Below are 20,137 nucleotides of genomic sequence, written 5' to 3' on the forward strand. Positions count from 1 at the left end.
AATTAAGGATTTACTTCCATTGCCTCATTCATTCATCAAACATTTATTAAGCACGTAGTATTTCCTACTCATTTCTGGGACTTCATCGACAGGAAACTGACATCTTTTAGCAGTTGCTTACCTGTGAAAAGGTAGGGACTACCTTTAATTAGGGATTCTAGGGAAGAACTCATGCCCATTCACAGAGATGATCTTCTTGCCTTTCATTTGTTGATTTTTATGTATTTTATCCTTCAGGCCAGGCATATCAGTAATAACAGCACTGTACTTCCACCTGGTAGCTCACCAAAGCTTCAAGGATGTTATGCAGAATCCTTAGCCGGGAACCTGGCTGTTTACCAGGAAGACAAATCTTTGGGCAATTGACTCACCCAGCTTCCAGATGTAATTTAAGCTCCCTTTTCCCACAGTGAGTTGTAGGTAATATTATGAACACACGATTTTCAGGGCAGGCAGATGTGTATTTTGAGCTGATGAGTCAAGACATATTTATTGCTAGTGTAAGAGGGACGAGGCTCCGTAGTTGACAGCTGCAATTTAAAGGAGTGGTTTTGGTTGACTGATTAGCATGGAGCATTGATGTTCCCTGATCTGTGCTCCTTTTGTCCACCTGGTTTAATGCTGTTGGTCTCTGACTGTGATTCATCCTTGAGTTCTTTGTTTGCTGCATGGTAGCTCAGAGATCAGTTTAAGTCGTTTAAAAATAAACATTTCACACTGAAGGAGTAGTTTTGCTCTGTGCATAAAGACAAGTTTCCCAAGACTTCCTGCTTGAAGTGTGATGAGTTCCATTTCTAGAATTTTTAGGCACTCTTTCATATTATAGAAATAACATCTAATAACTTTACTAGGAGGTAATTAATATTCCTCCCTTTCTCCCTCCTTTCTTCTGTCTTTGTCTCTCTGTCAGTATTTCATCTACTCAGAAATGTTTATTGAGCATCTACTTAGTGCCAGGTACTGATCACAACGAAACTGGGGAGGAGAGGCCTGGGGGAAGTATAGTGGAGGATGTGAAAGGGTGCACTAACTTGCTGAGAGGGTTTGGGAAGCTTTTGGAGAGGAGATACATTTCATCCAAGCCTTGGAGCATGGACAGGTGATTGGGCGAATGGAGGGGGATAGGCAAGGGTGATTAGACCAAGGAAATGGCGAGGAGGCAGGAAAGAACATGGCAACTATGGGGGGCACCACACACTTGTGACAGCTCAGGTATGGGGTGTGTGGTGAGACATGAAGCTGGAAAAAAAAAAAGTAGTTTTGACTGGATCATGAAGAGCCTGGTGTGCTGTGTCAGGATTTTGGATTTTTTCCTGATTAGGATCATTGGGTGTTTTGTTCTGTTTTTTTTTTTGAGCTAAAATCCACATAACGTCAATTCACCATTACTTTTTTTTTTCTTCTCACCCTGTCTTATGGTCCTGAGTAAATCCATCATTTTAACCACTTTAAAGTATACAATTTAGTGACGTTTAGTGTTTTAACAAAGTTGTGCAGCCACTGTCACTGTCTAATGTCAAAATGTTAGCAGGCATTCCTCAGCCTCCTCTTCCCTCAGCCTCTGGCAACCATTCATCTATTTTCTGTCTCTATGAATTTGCCTATTCTGGACATTTCTTATGAATGGAATCACACAAGATGTGATCTTTGTGTCTGGCATCTTTTACTTAACATAATGCCTCAAAGTTCATCCATGTTACAGCATGTATCAATACATCATTCTTTTTATGGCTGAATAATATTCCATTGTTTGGAGAGACCACATTTTGTTTATCCATTCATCAGGTGTTTGACTTTGGGGTTGTTTCCTCTTTTTGGCTATTGTGAACAACATTACCATTCATGTATCAGTTTTTGTGTGAACATGTGCTCTCAGTTTGTATGGCTATATACCGAGGAGCATAATTGCTGAATCATGTGATAATTCTATGTTTAACTTTTTAAGGAACTGCAAAACTTTCCCAAGTCATTGGAGATTTTTAAGACAGATCAAAACAGACTCATTTCATTTTAACATCAAACACTTTAGCACAGTATTTTCTTTTGAGGCTAAGTATTTCTACTTCTGTTGGCATGTTTTCCTAGTTCAGGGCATCATAGCCCTCAGCAGGGAACCATGTCAGGCCCTTTTAAATCCTATGGATTGATTGCTGTAAAGAAATCTGTACCCAACAGCATAGGATAGGACAGAAAGAAGTGATGTCAGGGTATTCTCTCTCCCTCTATGATGTATTTCAGAAATGAGTTTTTCTTTTCTAAACAGAACCCCTGATTAGATGATAGGCTACTATTAGGGAATTTATTATACTTATAAACAGTACTTGGATTCCCTGTAATTTGTTATAATTAATGCAAGAGTTCAGGAGCAGAAAGCAAGGATCAGGTCGTGACATGTCTTTCTCTTTTGCAACACCTTGCTATCATTGGCCGTTTTTCACTAGTTAAGGCCTGTGTGTCTTTGTATGCATTTAAACAAATATTATCCTTTTTAGGAAATAATTGCAATCCTTCGGCTCGTTGAAACTGAAGGAATCTTATTAAAAAGTTGGGTGTCTCTGGCAAAATAGGGCATTTATTGATCACTGAATGTTGAAAACTTCTAGACTTGAATGTTTGCCAAGAAAATCTTGTCTGTATTTGGGTATATGCACATGGTTTTCTTCTCATGCATGTACACGTATTAGCTTATAGTACGAAAAGGCTAGAAGAAAAACTTTCCCTTTTAAGGGTATCCTTGCTAGAGTTTTAGTTTTAGCTTTTCCTTTTGTTTGTGTTTTCCCCCTCCCTTTGGGGTTATTTCAGTTTTGCATAGTCGCAGGAGTATTCGCTTTGTAGTTTGTTAGACAGTGCAGACTTTTAATTGACTGTCAGCTTGAACAGTTATTAAATGTAAAAGCTTTTAGATAGTGCATGGGTCAGGTACCAAACACATTATTAGACTTTAATAGTCATAAACTGAAATTCTTCTCGAGTTTTGAGGATAGAGGGATAGAGGGAGGGAGGCATTCAGGTTTATCTGGTTACATGCCTGCATACATAGTATTTATCTGGTCCTGGCAGACTGAGAACAGCATGGGCCACCCTGTCCTTTATCTGGATTTACAGCTGTGAACACCCGCTGGAATGGATGGAATGTGCTGGTTCCCTCCTGTGGGTATCTCTGTCAATCTAAGATTTAAAATTATTCCCCTTTGCTCTCCTGTACCCCGGGACTCTAGGACTACTTGTCCTCAGTTCCCTCTTTTTTGTCTTTTATAGTAGAGAAACGTTTCCATTTGTTTCCGTTTGCAGAATATCACATCAGCCAGAAAGCAATGCTGTCTGGCACTTTGGTACATGCTGCACTTCGGAGAACTGGGTTCCAGTACATTCTAGCAAGATTCCTCTGATATTGCTAGTTATGAAGGAAGTTTTCTAGTGAGGAAAGCGCATTTTAAGTCTTACCCTGCTCTTAATAACAGTGACAGGACAATTTCTCTTTCTGGTCCATAAAACACTCCAGTAGTTTTATGGAAAGGCTTCAAAAAGTGAAGAATTTAAGGATGGCCCCGCTCTCCAAATTGTCACATCCCTCCTGACCATGCCTATGGGGAGAGATACATTGGTTTAACTAAATTTGAACTGTAGAGGAGGGAAGAGCAGACCGGGAGCTGTGTGTGATGATAGTGACTCTGCAGGTTGGTAGTTACAGCTTACAGAATGCTCTCACTAACCTGTTTTTCAAACTAGAAAAGAAAGTTTTCTTTCTCGCTCAGACCTCCCTGAGCAGTAGGGGCAGAAGGAGTAATGAATGAATGCTGATATGTGCTATTAAATTTGGATAACATTTTTTATGATCCATAGTATAGAAGCTACTCAGTGCAAACGAGTAAAGACTTGTGTGTGACACTGATGATGACTTGCATTTTACTTTTTAAAAATCTGCATTTAGAAATATATACACAGAGGGCCCAGTTTGTACCTGCTGTTGGACACAGCCGCTCCTTCCACGTAGGAGCCTACAATCAGAAACTCTGGTCCTCTATCCGTCTTCGAAAGTTAACAAGTAGTTAAAATGTATAACTCAGTCTCCTTTCCCTTCCTTCTGTCTCTGGGGGAGAAAAGTGAAACATCCCAGAGGCTGCTGCCAGGAGAAAAAACAGACCTGAATAACCACTGGCTACAGTATGAAACATGTCCTGTAATAGGATTTTATGGAAAAGTTTCTCATGTCAACATTTGCCTCATACGCTGTAGCACAGACTGTCTAAGTGGGGTTGGGGAAAAGCTTGGTGGTGGAAGCCCTTCCTTAGAAGCGTCATAAAAATCACCGGGTAGTGGTGTTTTATTTTTGCTTTTATTTTTATTTATTTATTTATTTTTAGATGGAGTCTCGCTTTGTCACCCAGGCTAGAGTGCAGTGGCCCGATCTCGGCTCACTGCATCCTCTGCCTCCCAGGTTCAAGCGATTCTCCTGCCTCAGCCTCCCGAGTAGCTGGGAATACAGGCGCATGCTACTGCGCCCAGCTAATTTTTGTATTTTTAGTAGAGACGGGGTTTCACCATCTTGGCCAGGCTGGTCTGGAACTCCTGACCTTGTGATCCACCCGCCTCGGCCTCCCAAAGTGCTGGGATTGCAGGCTTGAGCCACCACGCCCAGCCTTCGCTTTTATTTTTAGACTTCAGTGAAATTGGTGGCTTGCCCAGAATGGGCAGGGATCAGATCCTGCCTTCGCCACTGTGGTTGTTCATGCTCAGATCTGGTTCTGGCCTTGTCTTTAAGGAAGCAGTATTACCTTGGACAAGTCATTCTCCTCCCTTAACACAGCTGCCTTCTCTAAAAAATGAAAGGATTGGACTGGGATTTTAAAAGTCCTTCCCTTGTTAAATCGCTTAGGCTCCATCATGCTGCAGTGATGTATGACCCCCCAGCCGCTTTGGGTTTCACAAACAAAGGTTTATTTGCTGCCCACCTGGCAGGTCCACTGTGGGTTATCTGAGGCTCTGCTCCCAGCCGTCTTTGCCCAGGGCTCAGGCTCACTGAGCAACCTGCCCTCCCTGCTCACTGCAGGTCTCAGAGCAAAGGGAAGCAGAGGCAGAGAACCCGTCACTGGCTCTGGACACTTTTGCTTAGGAGCAACAATTACTTCCCACTTCTATTCTCATTTCATTGGCCCCAAAGCTAGTCCCAGGAGTAACGAGGTAGGTGGGCATGACCCTGTTGGGAAGGCAGCAGACATCTGGAACCGTGGCAAGGGCCCTGCTCTGTCTTCACCATTCTGTGACTTACGCTGAGCGTGTTGCATTCTGGGGTGGTAGTATGACCAAAATCAGATCCCAAGGCTTTAACCATTTTACGTGGCTGTCTCCTGTTTGGGGCACATCTGTTGAACTGGACCTGGAATGAAGATTTCACTTGTGGGGAGGGGTGGGGGAAATATTTTAAAAGCAACACCTACCCGGTCTCGGAGTTCCTGGTGCCTTATTTGTAGTTCTGTGGTAACACAGCCCATGCCTTTCAGAACACCACACAGACCTGCTCACTCTGAGAAGAATGAACAGAACCGCAAGTAAAACACAGTTGCAGACGTGCTGAGATAAATTCCTCATACATGAATTTAAAAGAGAGCATAAAGATTTTAACAATTTGCCCGGGCTGGGTGGCTCACGCCTGTAATCCCAGCACTTTGGGAGGCCGAGGCGGGCGGATCACGAGGTCAGGAGATCAAGACCATCCTGGCTAACACGGTGAAACCCCGTCTCTACTAAAAATACAAAAAACTAGCCGGGCGTGTGGTGGGCGCCTGTAGTCCCAGCTGCTCCGGAGGCTGAGGCGGGAGAATGGCGTGAATCCAGGAGGCGGAGCTTGCAGTGAACTGAGATCGCGCCACTGCACTCCAGCCTGGGCGACAGAGCGAGACTCCGTCTCAAAAAAAAAAAAAAAAAAATGATTTTAGCAATTCATCTCTAAATTTTGAAGATATTGTTATGGGGTATAATTTGGAAGGAGTCCTTTGATACTGCCGTCAAAAGTACTGAAGACTCTGTTGATTTGACCCAATAGGGCATTTTTTCAAACTTAATTTTTCAAACTCCTAGGGGAGGAAGTAACTTGGAACAGTCACTTATTTTCTTACCATCGGATGGGGAGATTCCAGATAGATGAGGCCCCCAGAGACTAGGTGATAGCATGTTCGTTCCCAGTAGTCATGCGTAATAACACTTATTATTAGGACACCTTTTTAATTTTACCCCGAGAAATCTGTATTTAATAAAAAGTTAATCTTTAAAAACAAAATTTAAAAATTTAAAAATATAAAAGTTTACCTTTATTCGAGAAGCATAATTATGTTCACTAATTCTTAGAGGAAGAACAGAATCCTAACCTAAAACCATTCATTGGGCCTCAAGAGTCAGATGGACTATTTCTAGGTCTCTGAATATGAAAAATATTAAAAAGTTTTCCTTGTGAGCTTGGATTTTCAAAGAGGATCTCTTTGGAAAGTTGGCAAATACTTACTTTCCTGGCATGAAAATTGTTTTTTTTTTTTTGTTTTTTTTTTTTCCTTTTCCTCTCCACCCAGAACTGTGACAGGGTGGAGTATACTTCCATGAAATTGCATGTTTCCAAAATAGAATTCACTGTTATATTTTACTACTGTTATAATTGAATCGCTAATGAGAAATAAGCAAAGAACAGGCATTCTAGAAATAGAATTTCAACTCCTGTTGTCAAATTTAGTCACCATGTTCGATAGAATTATCATATTTTATAAAACTGCCTTTTGTGCAAAATTGTACCAGCCAAACAATTTCCAAAGTGGTTTGAATTTCATTCTCATTTCTGCAGTCTTACATAGTAATACCCACAATCTCGTGGTAATGGCACCGTATCATTGCTGCTGTTTAGATTCTCTCCTAGTTTGGATGGCTTCCAGGAGAGAGCCCTGCTTTCTTCAGCTCCTTGTTTTTATATTCCAGCAAAATCCTACATCCAGCCTACATGATTAGAAACGTTCCTGGTGTTCCTTGCTAGTGGATTGTGAGTCACTGTTTCCTAGGATAGAATGGATCTGTAACAGAGCTTGCTGACAAATTATAGAAGTGGTAGCTGTAGATGAAAGTTGGAAGCAGCAGATTTTTAAAAACTAGAGATATTGTTTTGGTGGCAGATTAATTGGTTACTGGTCTACTTCCAAAGGTATTCTCTAATAAATTATCTTAGCTGATCATTTTCACCTCTAAAGTGACAGGTAACAAAGCTCTACCTCTAGCAGATAATGCCAAGATAACACCTTTTCAGACGTTTTACTCCTTGGTTCTTAATCACTGAACCCTTAGATAGTACACTAGAAAAAAACATGGTCACAGTGGTCAAAAAGATATATGCATCCTTGTAAGGCAGAGACTGTTTTAGCACTCTCCAAGATACTCCTCAGCATCTAGCACACTTACGCCCATAGAAAGTGCATGATAGCTATGGGTTAAAATATCTGTTTGGCTTCCTGGCTTAGAGAGCAGCAAATAAGTCAAAACCACACCAGAAAGATGAGAAGGAATGAATGGCATGAGGATGAGATTCAAACGTTTTATAATTAGTAGGAATCGGTGAAATTTACCATTCTTTCCTACCTTGAGATTTTGCTTTTTGTTTTGCTTTGTGATTTTTTCTAGCCCATATTAGGTTTGACTAAAAAGGATTTTTAAGAAAGTCTCAGTGTTTGCCCTTCTGATTTGAGTATAGGTTTTTCCCACCAAAGAGTGGCGTGGTTGTCTTTATTCTGTTCAGTACACCCAAGAGGAGAGAAGAAGTGTGGGACTCGACTGGAGTGTGCACAGAGCCCAGTTCCTTCCCTCAAACAGGCATTGGATTGACTTATGTCTAATGATGCCTATGACATCATCATGGGAGAGCCAGCAGTAATTAGCTCTCAGTGCCGATTGCCTCTCTCCAGGAAAGTTGGGCTTTGGTTCACTTCTGGGTTCCCTTGATTGAGATGCCAAAGTGAAGTTAAAATACAGAGTTATAGTTACCAGGAGCAAAAGCATTGTTAGCATTTACCAGGAATTAATGCTAGAAAAGTGTGATTGTTGTAGTTGTGACTATGTGTTGAGAGTATGGTCAAAGGAAGTGGAGTCCTGGGAAATAAACGTCTTGAGTGAGAAGTTTTCTAAATGTTTTAGGTAATTCTAAGAGTGCTGTTTTATTGGTAGGGAAACAGTACACTGTGTTAGCTCCTGAGGGCATTTGTCTAGTCTGAGACTTGATGTGTTTGGGCATGATTCTGTCCATCTGTACTGTGCTGGTTTGAGAATTTACTTCAGTTTGGAAAGTTGCATCAGATTAGATTTTTCTGATTCACAGATGTGTAAGGTCAAAACTGTATATCATTTTTTAGTGGAATTACAAATTACGTGGCCTCTTTGTGATCTGCCTTACCAAACTTTTGAGTTTGAAAGGCGATGTGTTTCTAGAATGCACTCAGGAACGCACACTGTTGAATGTAACTTTGGCAGTTGTGTTGTCGTGGATCTCCAGGTGTGCAAAAGCATTTTCATTCTTGGACTCTGTTATGAAGACCTGGTCCTTATCAGTAGTTTATCCTGCTGGCCTGCAAATAAGTGATGTGATGAGAATCCTCTCAAGCTCAGAATGAACAGGATGTGGCACCTGCTACATCAAACAAAGATAAACACAGGCAGAGGTCACTTTCCATCTTTTATAGAAATGGCCTTTATCAGCATCACGGGCATATCCTGCTGTGTACACAAGGTTTTACATCTAGAGGCATCTGTGTTGTGGGAATCTATTCCAAGTATGTGTTTTTAAGGTTGTTTGTTCCTCTATTCCCATGAACAGATATCAGTATTATCTGCAAGTCAAAAAAGATGTGCTTGAAGGGCGATTACGATGTACATTGGACCAGGTGATTCGGCTAGCCGGCCTAGCTGTGCAAGGTAAGACATAGTTATGAGCAGCATGTGAAATTCCATTTTCTGTTTGATCATGGTGTTACCGTCCTCTCAGAGTGAGAAGTTAGATTTACTTAAACGATCCCTTAGTAATGCTCCCTTTTTATTTCAAGTTATCTTACGTGAAAAATGCAAAGTTAGTGATTTTTGGTGTCTGGGTGGTAGATTTCTCAAAGCTGTTTGCAAACTGCTCATGCTTGTATAATTACAGTTTTATTTGAGGAAATAGCAGCTTTTATTCTGCCTTTAATTAAGGCTACATTTCAGGGTTTGTGGAGCATTTTCTCAGAATTATTCCAAGGCACAATGTGGTCATATTCTGTGGCTTGATGCTGCAAAGATGTTACTATCACAACTTCTTGGAGTGTGATAGCTTTAAACATTATGGTGTAATGTATTCTAATGCCATTAAAAACATAAATTTAAAATCCATGATTGTAACGTGAAACAACAAATGTGTATTGCACTGAATTTATCTTTCAACCCATCCTATGTAGGTTTATATTATTACATAGCTCTCTTTTGCCTTCTCTACATTGTTATGTGTGGAACTTTATATGTATATTTTATACATTATGGTTTATTGAGTGGTGGCTTAACCACCTTCGGTCATATTGAAAGCAAGATAGGCTGGTGTGGTGGCTCACGCCTGTAATCCCAGCACTTTGGGAGGTTGAGGTGGGCGACTCACTGGAGGTCAGGAGTTTGAGACCAGCCTGGCCAACATGGTAAAACCTTGTCTCTAATAAAAATACAAAAATTAGCCAAGCATGGTGACACACGCCTGTAATCCCAGCTACTCAGGAGGCTGGAGCATGAGAATCGCTTGAACCTGGGAGGTGGAGGTTACAGTGAGCTGAGATCACACCGCCACACTCCAGCCTAGGTGACAAAGCTAGACTCTGTCTCAAAAAGTAAAAATTAAATTTTTTTTTTTAAAGCAAGAAGATGGTAATATAGTTTTTGAAAAGAAACTTTTCCTTTTAGTCATTTTCTTGAAAACCAGGTTCTCTGCAAGTGTGAGCCAGCCAGCAGCTGGGTCCTTGCTGCATGGACTGTTGTTTCAGAAAGCGTGAACTGACTTCCCATCCCAGACACTGGACTGAATTGAATCATCTCAGATCTAAATGTCTGAAGAGTCAACCCTTCTCCTGACCTCTTTCCTTCTGAAGTATTAACAACTTAACGATTTCTGTTAGAAGTACAGTTTCTATACCGTTAGCTTCTGTTGTAATTCTGTGGATGGAAACAGGCAAAATCTGATGTATCACCTCGGTCTGCTTAAAGACTGGAGGGGAAGAAACAATGGCCAGTTGTGATAGAGAAATCAGAGGTAGCATTGTTGAAATAATGGGGAAGATCAATATGTCCCTCATTGTCAAATTGGGTCTTTCTCCTTTTAAAACACTTCGTTGGGCCAGGTGTGGTGGCTCATGCCTGTAATCTCAGCACTTTAGGAGGCCAAGGCGAGAGGATTACTTGAAACCAGGAGTTTGAGACCACCCTAGGCAGCAAAATGAGACTATGTCTCTACAAAAAATGTAAAAATAAAAAATTAGCCCAGCATGGTGGTGCGCACCTGTAGTCCCAGCTACTCAGGAGGCTGAGTCCAGGATCACCTGAGTCCAGGAGCTTGAGGCTGCAGAGGGCTATGATCAGTTCACTGCACCCCAGTCTGGATGACAAAGTAAGACCCTGTCTCTAAAACATAAATAAATAAATAAATAAATAAATAAATAAATAAATAAATAAATAGCTTTGTTTGTTTACCGCATGTACTCTTTCCTCTCACTACTTAGTCATGAGGCTTATTATGGGCATCCTGGATACTGGAGGATCCTTGAGGAATTTGGTGAACTTCCTCTGGATTCCCTTTTCGTTGGGTCCTTGAAGCTAGCTGTTCAGTCTGATGAAAGGTCCTCTAATCCTTTGCAAATAACTTTTTTTTGAGAACGCTTATTGGGTTTTTAGAAAGATACATCAACAGAAATAGAAGTTGTGGTGGAATGTGATAACCAATGATTGAACTTGGAAATAGGCAGAGCGAGTGATGTTTGCTATTCTTGAATGTTGCACCTAATTGGTAATTTGTTACGTGCTGAGTTTGTAGGTTGATGTTTATTTTTTACTTTCTCAGCAACTTCTCAGCATTGGTGCATGGTGTGTGTATCCTTTCATCCTATATCTCTTGTTGCCTTAAAGATACCTGGATCCATTTCTATCTGATGCTAAATATTTTACATGAAATTAAAATTTCATGCAGGTTTAGTTCTTAGAAGAGCAAGCAAGATAAGAAGACATTTATATATTTCATTTTGCATGTGCTCAAACTGTACCATGGTGACATGAAAACAGGGAAAACAATTTTTGGCATCTTGTAACATATGAAGTTATTTAGGAGGTAGAAAGATATTTGAGGTTGCTTGCCAAGGGTGTTTTACAGTGGGAATTTCCAGCTGCATATATATGAAAAGATACAGATGGGTTCTTTAGTACTCCAGATTAACCTTGAGTTAAAAAAGTCCCCTTGGCAGATATTCTTAAGATACAAATTGATGCATATTTAACAAACAGATAAGTATAGGTTTGTTTAAATTTTTTTAAGTGGCTTTTATGAATTGTTTTTAAATTTCTTCATTATTTCTAAAAAATCATGTAGTGATGCTTACATGCTGATATTTACCATACTGTTAAATAAAAGTAATTACGTCAAACATACGTTGGCACTATTTTTATTTAATAATAGTGAGAAATAGGATGAAATGTGAAGAATAATGTGGTGATGAGTTTGCCCTATTTTATTCTATCGTTAATTTATTATAATAAATACTACCCTTCCACCTTCTTTTCTTCTCAGCTGATTTTGGAGACTATAATCAGTTTGATTCTCAAGATTTCCTCAGAGAGTATGTGCTATTTCCTATGGTAAGTATAATTTCATTTTTCGTAATTTTCTGCCTTCTTTGGACATTTAGTTCTTTCCTTTGAAAATTTCAGAATTTTACATACGCATATTCCCTGGGGAAAAAGTCGATGTATTTATAAAGTAGGGGCAAGTTTTATAAAACACACTGGGAAGGTAAAAGTGTCTCCTGCCTCAAGACACTTCCCTAATTTCTTTTTCAGATAGTTTCTTATTAGTATATAAAAATGCTACTGATTTTTCTATGCTGATTTTGTAACCTGAAACTGTACTAAATTTGTTTCTCAGTTTTATCAGTTTTTTTGTGGAATATTTAGGGTTTTCTACATATAAGATCATGTCATCATCAAGCATAATTTTACTTCTTCCTTTCCTATTTGGCTGTTTTTTATTTCTCTTGCCTAATTGCTCTGGCTAGGACTTCCAGTACTATGTTTAATACAAGTAGTGAGAGTTGACAGAAAACAATTCCATTTACAATGATATTAAAAAAACAAAAACCAAAAACCTAGGAGTAAATTTAACTGAGATGGTGAAAATTCTGTATGCTGGAAACTATAAAACATTGATGAAAGAAATTTAAGATGACACAAATGGAAAGATACCCCATCTTCATGGATTGGAAGAATCAATATTGTTAAAATATCTGCCAAAAGTAATCTACAAATTAATGCAATCCCTATCAAAATTCCAACATCATTCTTCATGGAAATAGAAAACAATCCTAAAATTCATATGGAATCACCAGAGACCCCAATTAGCCCAAGTAATTTTGAGCAAAAGAAGTAAGCCGAAGATACCACACTACCTTATTTCAAACTGTATTTCAAAGCTATAGTAATTAAAACAATATGAGACTAGCAAAAAAATAGACACAATGACCAATGGAACAGGATAGAATGCCCAGAAGTAAATTACACACATCTATAACCAATAGATTTTTCAACAGGGGCTGAGAACACACTGGTGAAAGGGCAGTATCTTCAGCAACTGGTGCTGGGAAAACTGGCCATCTACATGCAGAGGATTGAATTTGGATCCTTATCTCACCCTTTGTACAAAAATCAATTCAAAATGTATTAAAGACTTAAATGTGGCCAGGCACAGTGGCTCACGCCCATAATCCCAGCACTTTGAGAGGCCTAGGTGGCCAGATCACAAGGTCGAGAGATGGACGCCATCCTGGCCAACATGGTGGAACCCCATCTCTACTAAAAATACAAAAATTAGCTGGGCATGGTGGTGTACGCCTCTAGTCGCAGCTACTCAGGAGGCTGAGGCAGGAGAATCACTGGAGCCCAGGAGGCGGAGGTTGCAGTGAGCTGAGATTGTGCCACTGCACTCTAGCCTGGTGACAAAGCAAGACTTTATCTAACAAAAAAAAGAAAAGAAAAGAAAAAGACTTAAATGTAAGACCTGAAATTATAAAACACTAGAAGAAAACATGGGGGAAAAGCTACATGGCATTGGTCTGGGCAGCGATTTCTTGCATATGACCCCCAAAACATAGGCAACAAAAGTAAAAACAGATAAATGAGATTGCATCAAACTAAAAAGCTTCTCTACAACAAAGGAAACAACAGAGATAAAGAGACAACCCCCACATTGAAAGAAAATATTTGCAAAATTATACATCAGATAAGGGGCTCAAACTATATAAGGAACTCAAACTACTCAACAAGGAAACAAATAGCCCTATTAAAAAATGGTCAAGGGACCTGAATAGACATTTCTCAAAGGAAATACACAGAAGGCCGACAGACATATTAAAAATGCCCAGTATCACTAATCATCAGGGAAATGCGAATTAAAACCACAATGAAATACCACCTCACATCTGTTAGATTGGCTGTTATCAAAAAGATGGACAATAACACGTGTTATTGAGCATGAGGAGTAAAGTTATTGAGCGTGAGGAGTAAAGTCTTACTGAGCATCAGGAGTATTGAGCATGAAGGGTAAAAGATAACAAGTGTTACTGAACATGAGGAGTAAAGGAGGTATAACTTCCAGCCATTTTGCAAAACAGTTTAGAGGTTCCTTGAAAAATTAAAAATAGAACTACCATATAATCCAACAGTCTCACTTCTGGGTATGTATCTAAAGAAAATGAAATGGTATGTCAAAGAGATGTCTACACCCCCATGATCATTGCCACATGATTTGTAATAGCCAAGATATGGAAACAACCTAAGCTCTCACCAGCAGATCAATGGGTAACAATGTGGTGTATACACACAATGGAATACTATTTGGCCTTAGAACAGAATTTTGTCATTTGCCATAAGATGGATGAGTGTAGAGTACATTATGCTAAGTGAAAAACCCAGGCACAGAAAGACAAATACTGCCCAATCTCACTTGTATGTGGAATCAAAAAAGGTTGAATTCGTAGATGTAGAGAGTGGAATGGTGGTTCCCAAAGCTGAGTGTTGGGTGGAAGGAGGAAATGTTGATCAAAGGGTACAAAGTTAGGAATAAGTTCTGGTGATGCATTGCACAGCAAGGTGACTATCGTTGATAATAATGTGTATTTCAAAATTGCTAAAAGAGTAGATTTTAAATGTTCTCACCACAAAGAAATGATAATTATAAGAGATGATGGATATGTTAATTAGACTAACTTGCCCATTCCACAATATATACGTGGGTCACAACATCACATTGTACTGTAAATAGATGCAATTATTATTTGTCAATAGAATTAAAGTTTTGTTTTGTTTTAACAAAAAAGACACTTCCCTGCTTTGCTTCTCTCTCTCCCTCATTTACTCTCTACCCTCTGGCATGCTGGCTCTTTTTTTTGTCTGAACGTACTGAGCTTCTGCTCACCCCAGAGCCTTTGTATGTGGGTTTCTTCTGCCTGGAATGCCCCGCTGCAGATCTTTATGACATTCACATCTCAATTCAAATATTACCTCCCAGAGAGCTCTTTCTTTCCTTGACCCCCTGTCTCATACACCCTCACCATCCTTCCTGTTAAATCAGTTTTTGTATGTGTACTTCTGTATCTGACATTATTCATTCTTATGTATGTACATAGGTATGTATTTATTACTGTCAGCTAGATGGTCAGTTCTATGGTCTTTAAACAAGAATCCTGTCTTGTTCACCGTCATCTGGCACACAGCCTGTGCGCATAAAAATTTTAGAATGAGACTGGGTGCGGTGGGTCATGCCTATAACCCCAGCACTTTGGGAGGCCGAGGCGGGTGGATCGTGAGGTCAGGAGATCAAGACCATCCTGGCTAACACGGTGAAACCCTGTCTCTACTAAAAATACAAAAAAAAAAATTAGCTGTGTGTGGAGGCATGCACCTGTAGTCCCAGCTACTCAGGAGGCTGAGGCAGGAGAATCGCTTGAACCCGGGAGGCGGAAGTTGCAGTGAGCCAAGATCACACCACTGCATTCCAGCCCGGGCGACAGAGCAAGACTCCGACGCAAAAAATAAAAAATAAAATAAAATAAAATGAATCAATAAACTAAAATGCCCATTCCTGGGTTGAAGTAAAGGTAGACTAGATTTTAACCCCTGGGGAATTTTTGTTGGTTGGTTGGTTGGTTGGTAGCTTCAGAGTAAAAGAGTGTTAATGAGGAGGGATTAAAAAATTTTGAGCCGGGCGCGGTGGCTCACGCCTGTAGTCCCAGCACTTTGGGAGGCCGAGGCAGGTGGATCACGAGGTCAGGAGATCAAGACCATCCTGGCTAACACAGTGAAACCCCGTCTCTACTAAAAATACAAAAAATATTAGCCGGGCGTGGTGGCAGGCGCCTGTAGTCCCAGCTAATGGGGAGGCCGAGGCAGGAGAATGGCGTGAACCTAGGAGGCAGCGGAGCTTGCAGTGAGCCGAGATCATGCCACTGCACTCCAGCCTGGGCAACAGAGCAAGACTCCGTCTCAGGAAAAAAAAAAAAAAAAAAAAATTGAAAGCCATTTTAGGGAACAGCTATAACCAATCAACATTCTGGCTCTGGTTTCAGAAATCATGATTATTCACTACTTATTTTTTTGGTCAACTCTCTCACCCCAAGCACTGACCTGAGTGACTAACACCCAGGGGATGAAATTATATAAGAAATGGTGCTTGTTTTCAAGGAGACTACAGTGTGGTTGGTTAAATAGGAAGTTTGCAAAATCAGAATAAAGAGCCAAGTGTGATAAAGTGTGTGATAAATTTTATGTGGGAAGAGGTCACATGCCCTTGGGGGATTAGGGAAGGCTGAAAGACCAATGGCATGTGAGCTATTAGGCAAAGAGGTAGGGAGCAAGGAATGATTTAGACAGAGAAGGAGCAGAGGCAGTGTGGCCTGGGTGTTCAGAAAGCATCCACTGGCTGGTTTGACTGTAGCTACTGGAGGGGAGTTGTGGCAGATGAGACTGGAAACTTCTGAGGAGTTAGAATGCATGGGCACCTTTGAGGTCTGCAGACCCCACACTTTGAGAACTGCTGGATTTGAGCTGGCCAGCTGGGAATCTGTTTTAGTGTTTTGGGCAAAGGATATAATTTAGGTGTTAGTGAAAGAAAAACAAGAAAGCAAAGCAAGGGATATTTTGAAGTAAAATAGGCAAAATCTGGCAACTTATCAGTGATGGCATATGGGAGAAATTAGAGTGTCTGGTGACAAAGGTTTTAGGTTTTGAGAGACTAGGATAGGTAAGTCTGGAATCATTCATATTAGTGCATGAGGGCAGTCTAAATTGGTCGAAAGCTAACCTTGTTCTTAATGGTTAGGGAATATTGCACATCTCTCACTTTTCATGAATAACTCCATTCTTTTTTTTTTTTTTTTTTGAGATGGAGTTTCACTCTTGTTGCCCAGGCTGGAATGCAATGGCACCATCTCAGCTCACTGCAACCTCCGCCTCCTGCCTCAGCCTCCTGAGTAGCTGGGATTACAAGTGTGCACCAACATGCCCAGCTAATTTTTTGTATTTTTAGTAGATATGGGGTTTCACCATGTTGGCCAGGCTGGTCTTGAACTCCTAACCTCAGGTGATCCACCCGCCTTGGCCTCCCAGAGTGCTGGGATAACAGGCATGAGCCACCGTGTCCAGCCTCCATTCTTATTTTATTTCCCTCCAAGTAAACAGTGGTATTATCTGCTGTGCCTGCTGTTTTCATACCTTGTTAATTCTACTCATTAAATGAAACTCCAAAGAGATTAACATATTACTTAGCAGAGAAGTTCTTCATAGGGCTTAATGTCAGTATGCTTGAGTCAACATTTCTAATGTCTCAGAAGCTCATCCCAAAAGTCAGGGTGTTTCCCAATGTGCTTGGTGGGAGGAAAGTGAGGCTCAAACTTAGAATTTTAGAGTGTGTACATTTTTGCGTCAAATGGGGTAGTTGGTAATGGTGGGTTGATAATTTCCCACATTTTATTCACCTTACTCTCATTAAAGGCCTTTAATACATTACCTTTAGGAAGAGACCAGGTTTGGGTGCTTCTCAGAATTTTCAAAGGTGATTACCGGCATGATATTTATGAGTTTGTAGATGGTAAAATGCTCTGACAGGTTAAAGTGCTATGAAATAGTAAAGGAGTTATTTTGTACATTATACCTCTTTCAGAATAAGACTGTGTTTCCACTAAACAATAGGCAAATCAGATTCGTGAACAGCATAGACTTCATAATCTCGTCACTGGACAGACAAATGTTGACATTGTTATTCTTGGATCTAAAATGGCTCTCTTTGGGGTGGTAGCCGCTAACCATGTGTGGATATTTACATTCAAATTTAAAGTAATGCAAGTTAAATAAAATTAAAAATTTAGTTGCTTGATTGCATTGGCTACATTTTTTTTTTTTTTTTTTTTGAGACAGTCTCACTCTGTCACCCAGGCTGGAGTGCAGTGGCGCAATCTCAGCTCACTGCAACCTCTGCCTCTCGGGTTCAAGCAATTCTCCTGCCTCAGCCTCCTAAGTCCCTCCTGTGACAACAGGCGTGTGCCACCACGCCTGGCTAATTTTTGTATTTTTAGTAGAGATGGGTGTTCACCATGTTGGCTAGGCTGGTCTTGAACTCCTGGCCTCAAGCGCTCCTTGGCCTCCTAAAGTGCTGGGATTACAGGCTGAGTCACTGCAACGGCCTTGGCTACATTTTTAGTGCACCGTAGCGGCATGTGTCTAGAGGCTACTGTATTGGAAAGCTCAGATATGGAACATGTTCGTCATCCCAAAAAGCCCTGTTGGACACTGAAGGTGATGTGGCAGAGGCCTTATCTGAGTTGTGAATATTCCTAGACTTTAGTTATTGGCTGTCCACTTTCAGCCCCTACCCCTGCCCCATTGTATCCTGGGTGCACTGTGGCCTGTGGCTGGCAATTTCATGGCACCTTTGCTGAGCAGTGCTGTGACCCTATCCTAGCTGTGCCCCTTATTGGCTACATGACTTTGGGTAAGTTATTTAACCTTTCCAAGCCTCAGTTTTCTCATCTAAAAATGAGAATAACAAACCTAATTTCATTGTGAGCATTAAAGGACATAATACTTGTGAAATACCTACTATGAAATACATAATACAAGTTGCCACGTGGTAAATTCTCAACAACTGTTTGTTTAGTTGTCATATTATTATTGTTATTAGCACTATTATTCTGTCTCTATGTCTTGCAAATATAAGGCCGTTGAAGGGTGTGCTTTCCAGGTAACATCACTCTATGCTTTTTTTTTTTTTTATTTTGTTATGTAAGCAGAGCACAGGCAGAAGGTACAGTGATTGTTAATCAGCTCTGTGTAATTAAACTTTTGTTTGACAACATGAAATTTACATGTTGCATAGTGAGTTCAGTTCAAGAAGCATGTATTTATCACTTACTATATATTTAGCCCTTATAAGCTGTCATTGCACAGAAGCCCTATGATAGGCCCCTTAAGTGATATGAAGAAGAATTGCTGCCCTTGAGGAGCCTATACTCTCATAGAGGGTGGGAGACAAGGATCAAGGATAAGACGAGTATACACATAACCGTGTAAGAAATGCAGTGGGCAGAATACGAGAGGAGACATGCACGAGGGGAAGAGGTAGGTCAAAAGGCGAAAATGCTTACGTCCAGCTGGGGAGAGAGGAGAGCCCTATTAAGGGAAGTGGTAGCTGAGACATGACCTAAGGATGATGTGGCATTTCACACTGCATGATGTGACGGGATGGTTCTCCCAGGGGGGATGAGCATGTAAAGGCCCATCCTTTCCTAATGGAAATGTAAAAGCAGTGTGTGTTAGAAGAGGCGTTGGCCTGGGACTTGACCTCTTGGGCAAGGAGGTCTGGAAGGGGAAGCTGAATCACATTGAAGAATGGTCTGCATGCCAGGCCCAGCTGTTGACCTTGCTGAGTAGGCCAGGGGTAGTCTTAGAAGGGTGTAAACTTTCTGCTTGGTTCCACTGGAACTTTCAAAGAGAATGCATTCCTTTGGTGGGGGAGGGAAGATAGGATGAATGGCTGTGTTTGATCTTACAATGTAACCGAATTTGTTAAATGGCATTTCTTCAGCAGAGAAAAGAACAAAGTCAAGTACACAGAGCGCTCCACAGGTGTGTGGCTGTGTACAGGCATGCGCTCTGCCATTTTTCATTCCCACAGGGCCACGCTCACACTCTCCCTGGTGGGGCACATACCTCAGGGAGGCCCCAGGTGCAGATGGAGGCAGTTAAGTTGAGAACAATAGCAGAAGGGGTACCTCTGGGCTTCTTCTTTTTTAAAAGTAGGAAACAGAGATTTAATGGAACACTTTTTGATCTTCACTTTATTCTGTTGCCACATGCCCTTCATTAGCTTTTCAAAATTAATGGGGTTTTTACTCAATACCTAGATGCACACACATAGCTAACTTTGTAAGTCTTGTGGTATCCTTGTTACTCCACAAGATGAAACTAAAAATGTTGAGCTTATTTCTTATCATGAACTTGAGTCATTTCAATGGATGGCTAAATGGGAAACCACAAATTAATCAGTTATGTGAAAAGTAAGAGCTGCCATAATTCCCTGTCTGCTCTAAAGTTTCTCATGAACTCTAGAATTAGCAGGACATGCAGAGCTATGGAATTTTTAGCATATAATTATGCCCTTGCTTTCCAGTTTTAAAATATATTGATTTTTCACATTTTAACGATTTGAGATGGGATGTTTTTCACAGTTTTGAGGTGTACATTTTTAGGGGTAGTGTTGTCATCCATGAAAAGTTAAATTGGAGATGAAATCTTTATATAAATCGTATTTTAGAATCAAGGGAATGGGGCATTTGTTATGATTTCTGCCAAA

At 40.6% G+C, this 20,137-nt stretch overlaps 1 protein-coding gene across 2 annotated transcripts in view; it reads left to right on the plus strand.

Annotated features, from left to right (window-relative positions):
• The window catches only part of PTPN14 (protein tyrosine phosphatase, non-receptor type 14), a 205,396-nt gene that overhangs the window by 130,357 nt on the left and 54,902 nt on the right, over nucleotides 1–20,137 (plus strand). For both annotated transcript variants that reach the window (XM_025390270.1, XM_025390280.1), the window contains 2 exons: nucleotides 8,840–8,937; nucleotides 11,810–11,877. In XM_025390270.1, coding sequence (XP_025246055.1) covers nucleotides 8,840–8,937; nucleotides 11,810–11,877 — 166 coding nt within the window. The remainder of the gene's footprint in view (nucleotides 1–8,839; nucleotides 8,938–11,809; nucleotides 11,878–20,137) is intronic.

This window comes from Theropithecus gelada, chromosome 1 (genome assembly GCF_003255815.1).
Source record: "Theropithecus gelada isolate Dixy chromosome 1, Tgel_1.0, whole genome shotgun sequence".
Taxonomy (NCBI): domain Eukaryota; kingdom Metazoa; phylum Chordata; class Mammalia; order Primates; family Cercopithecidae; genus Theropithecus; species Theropithecus gelada.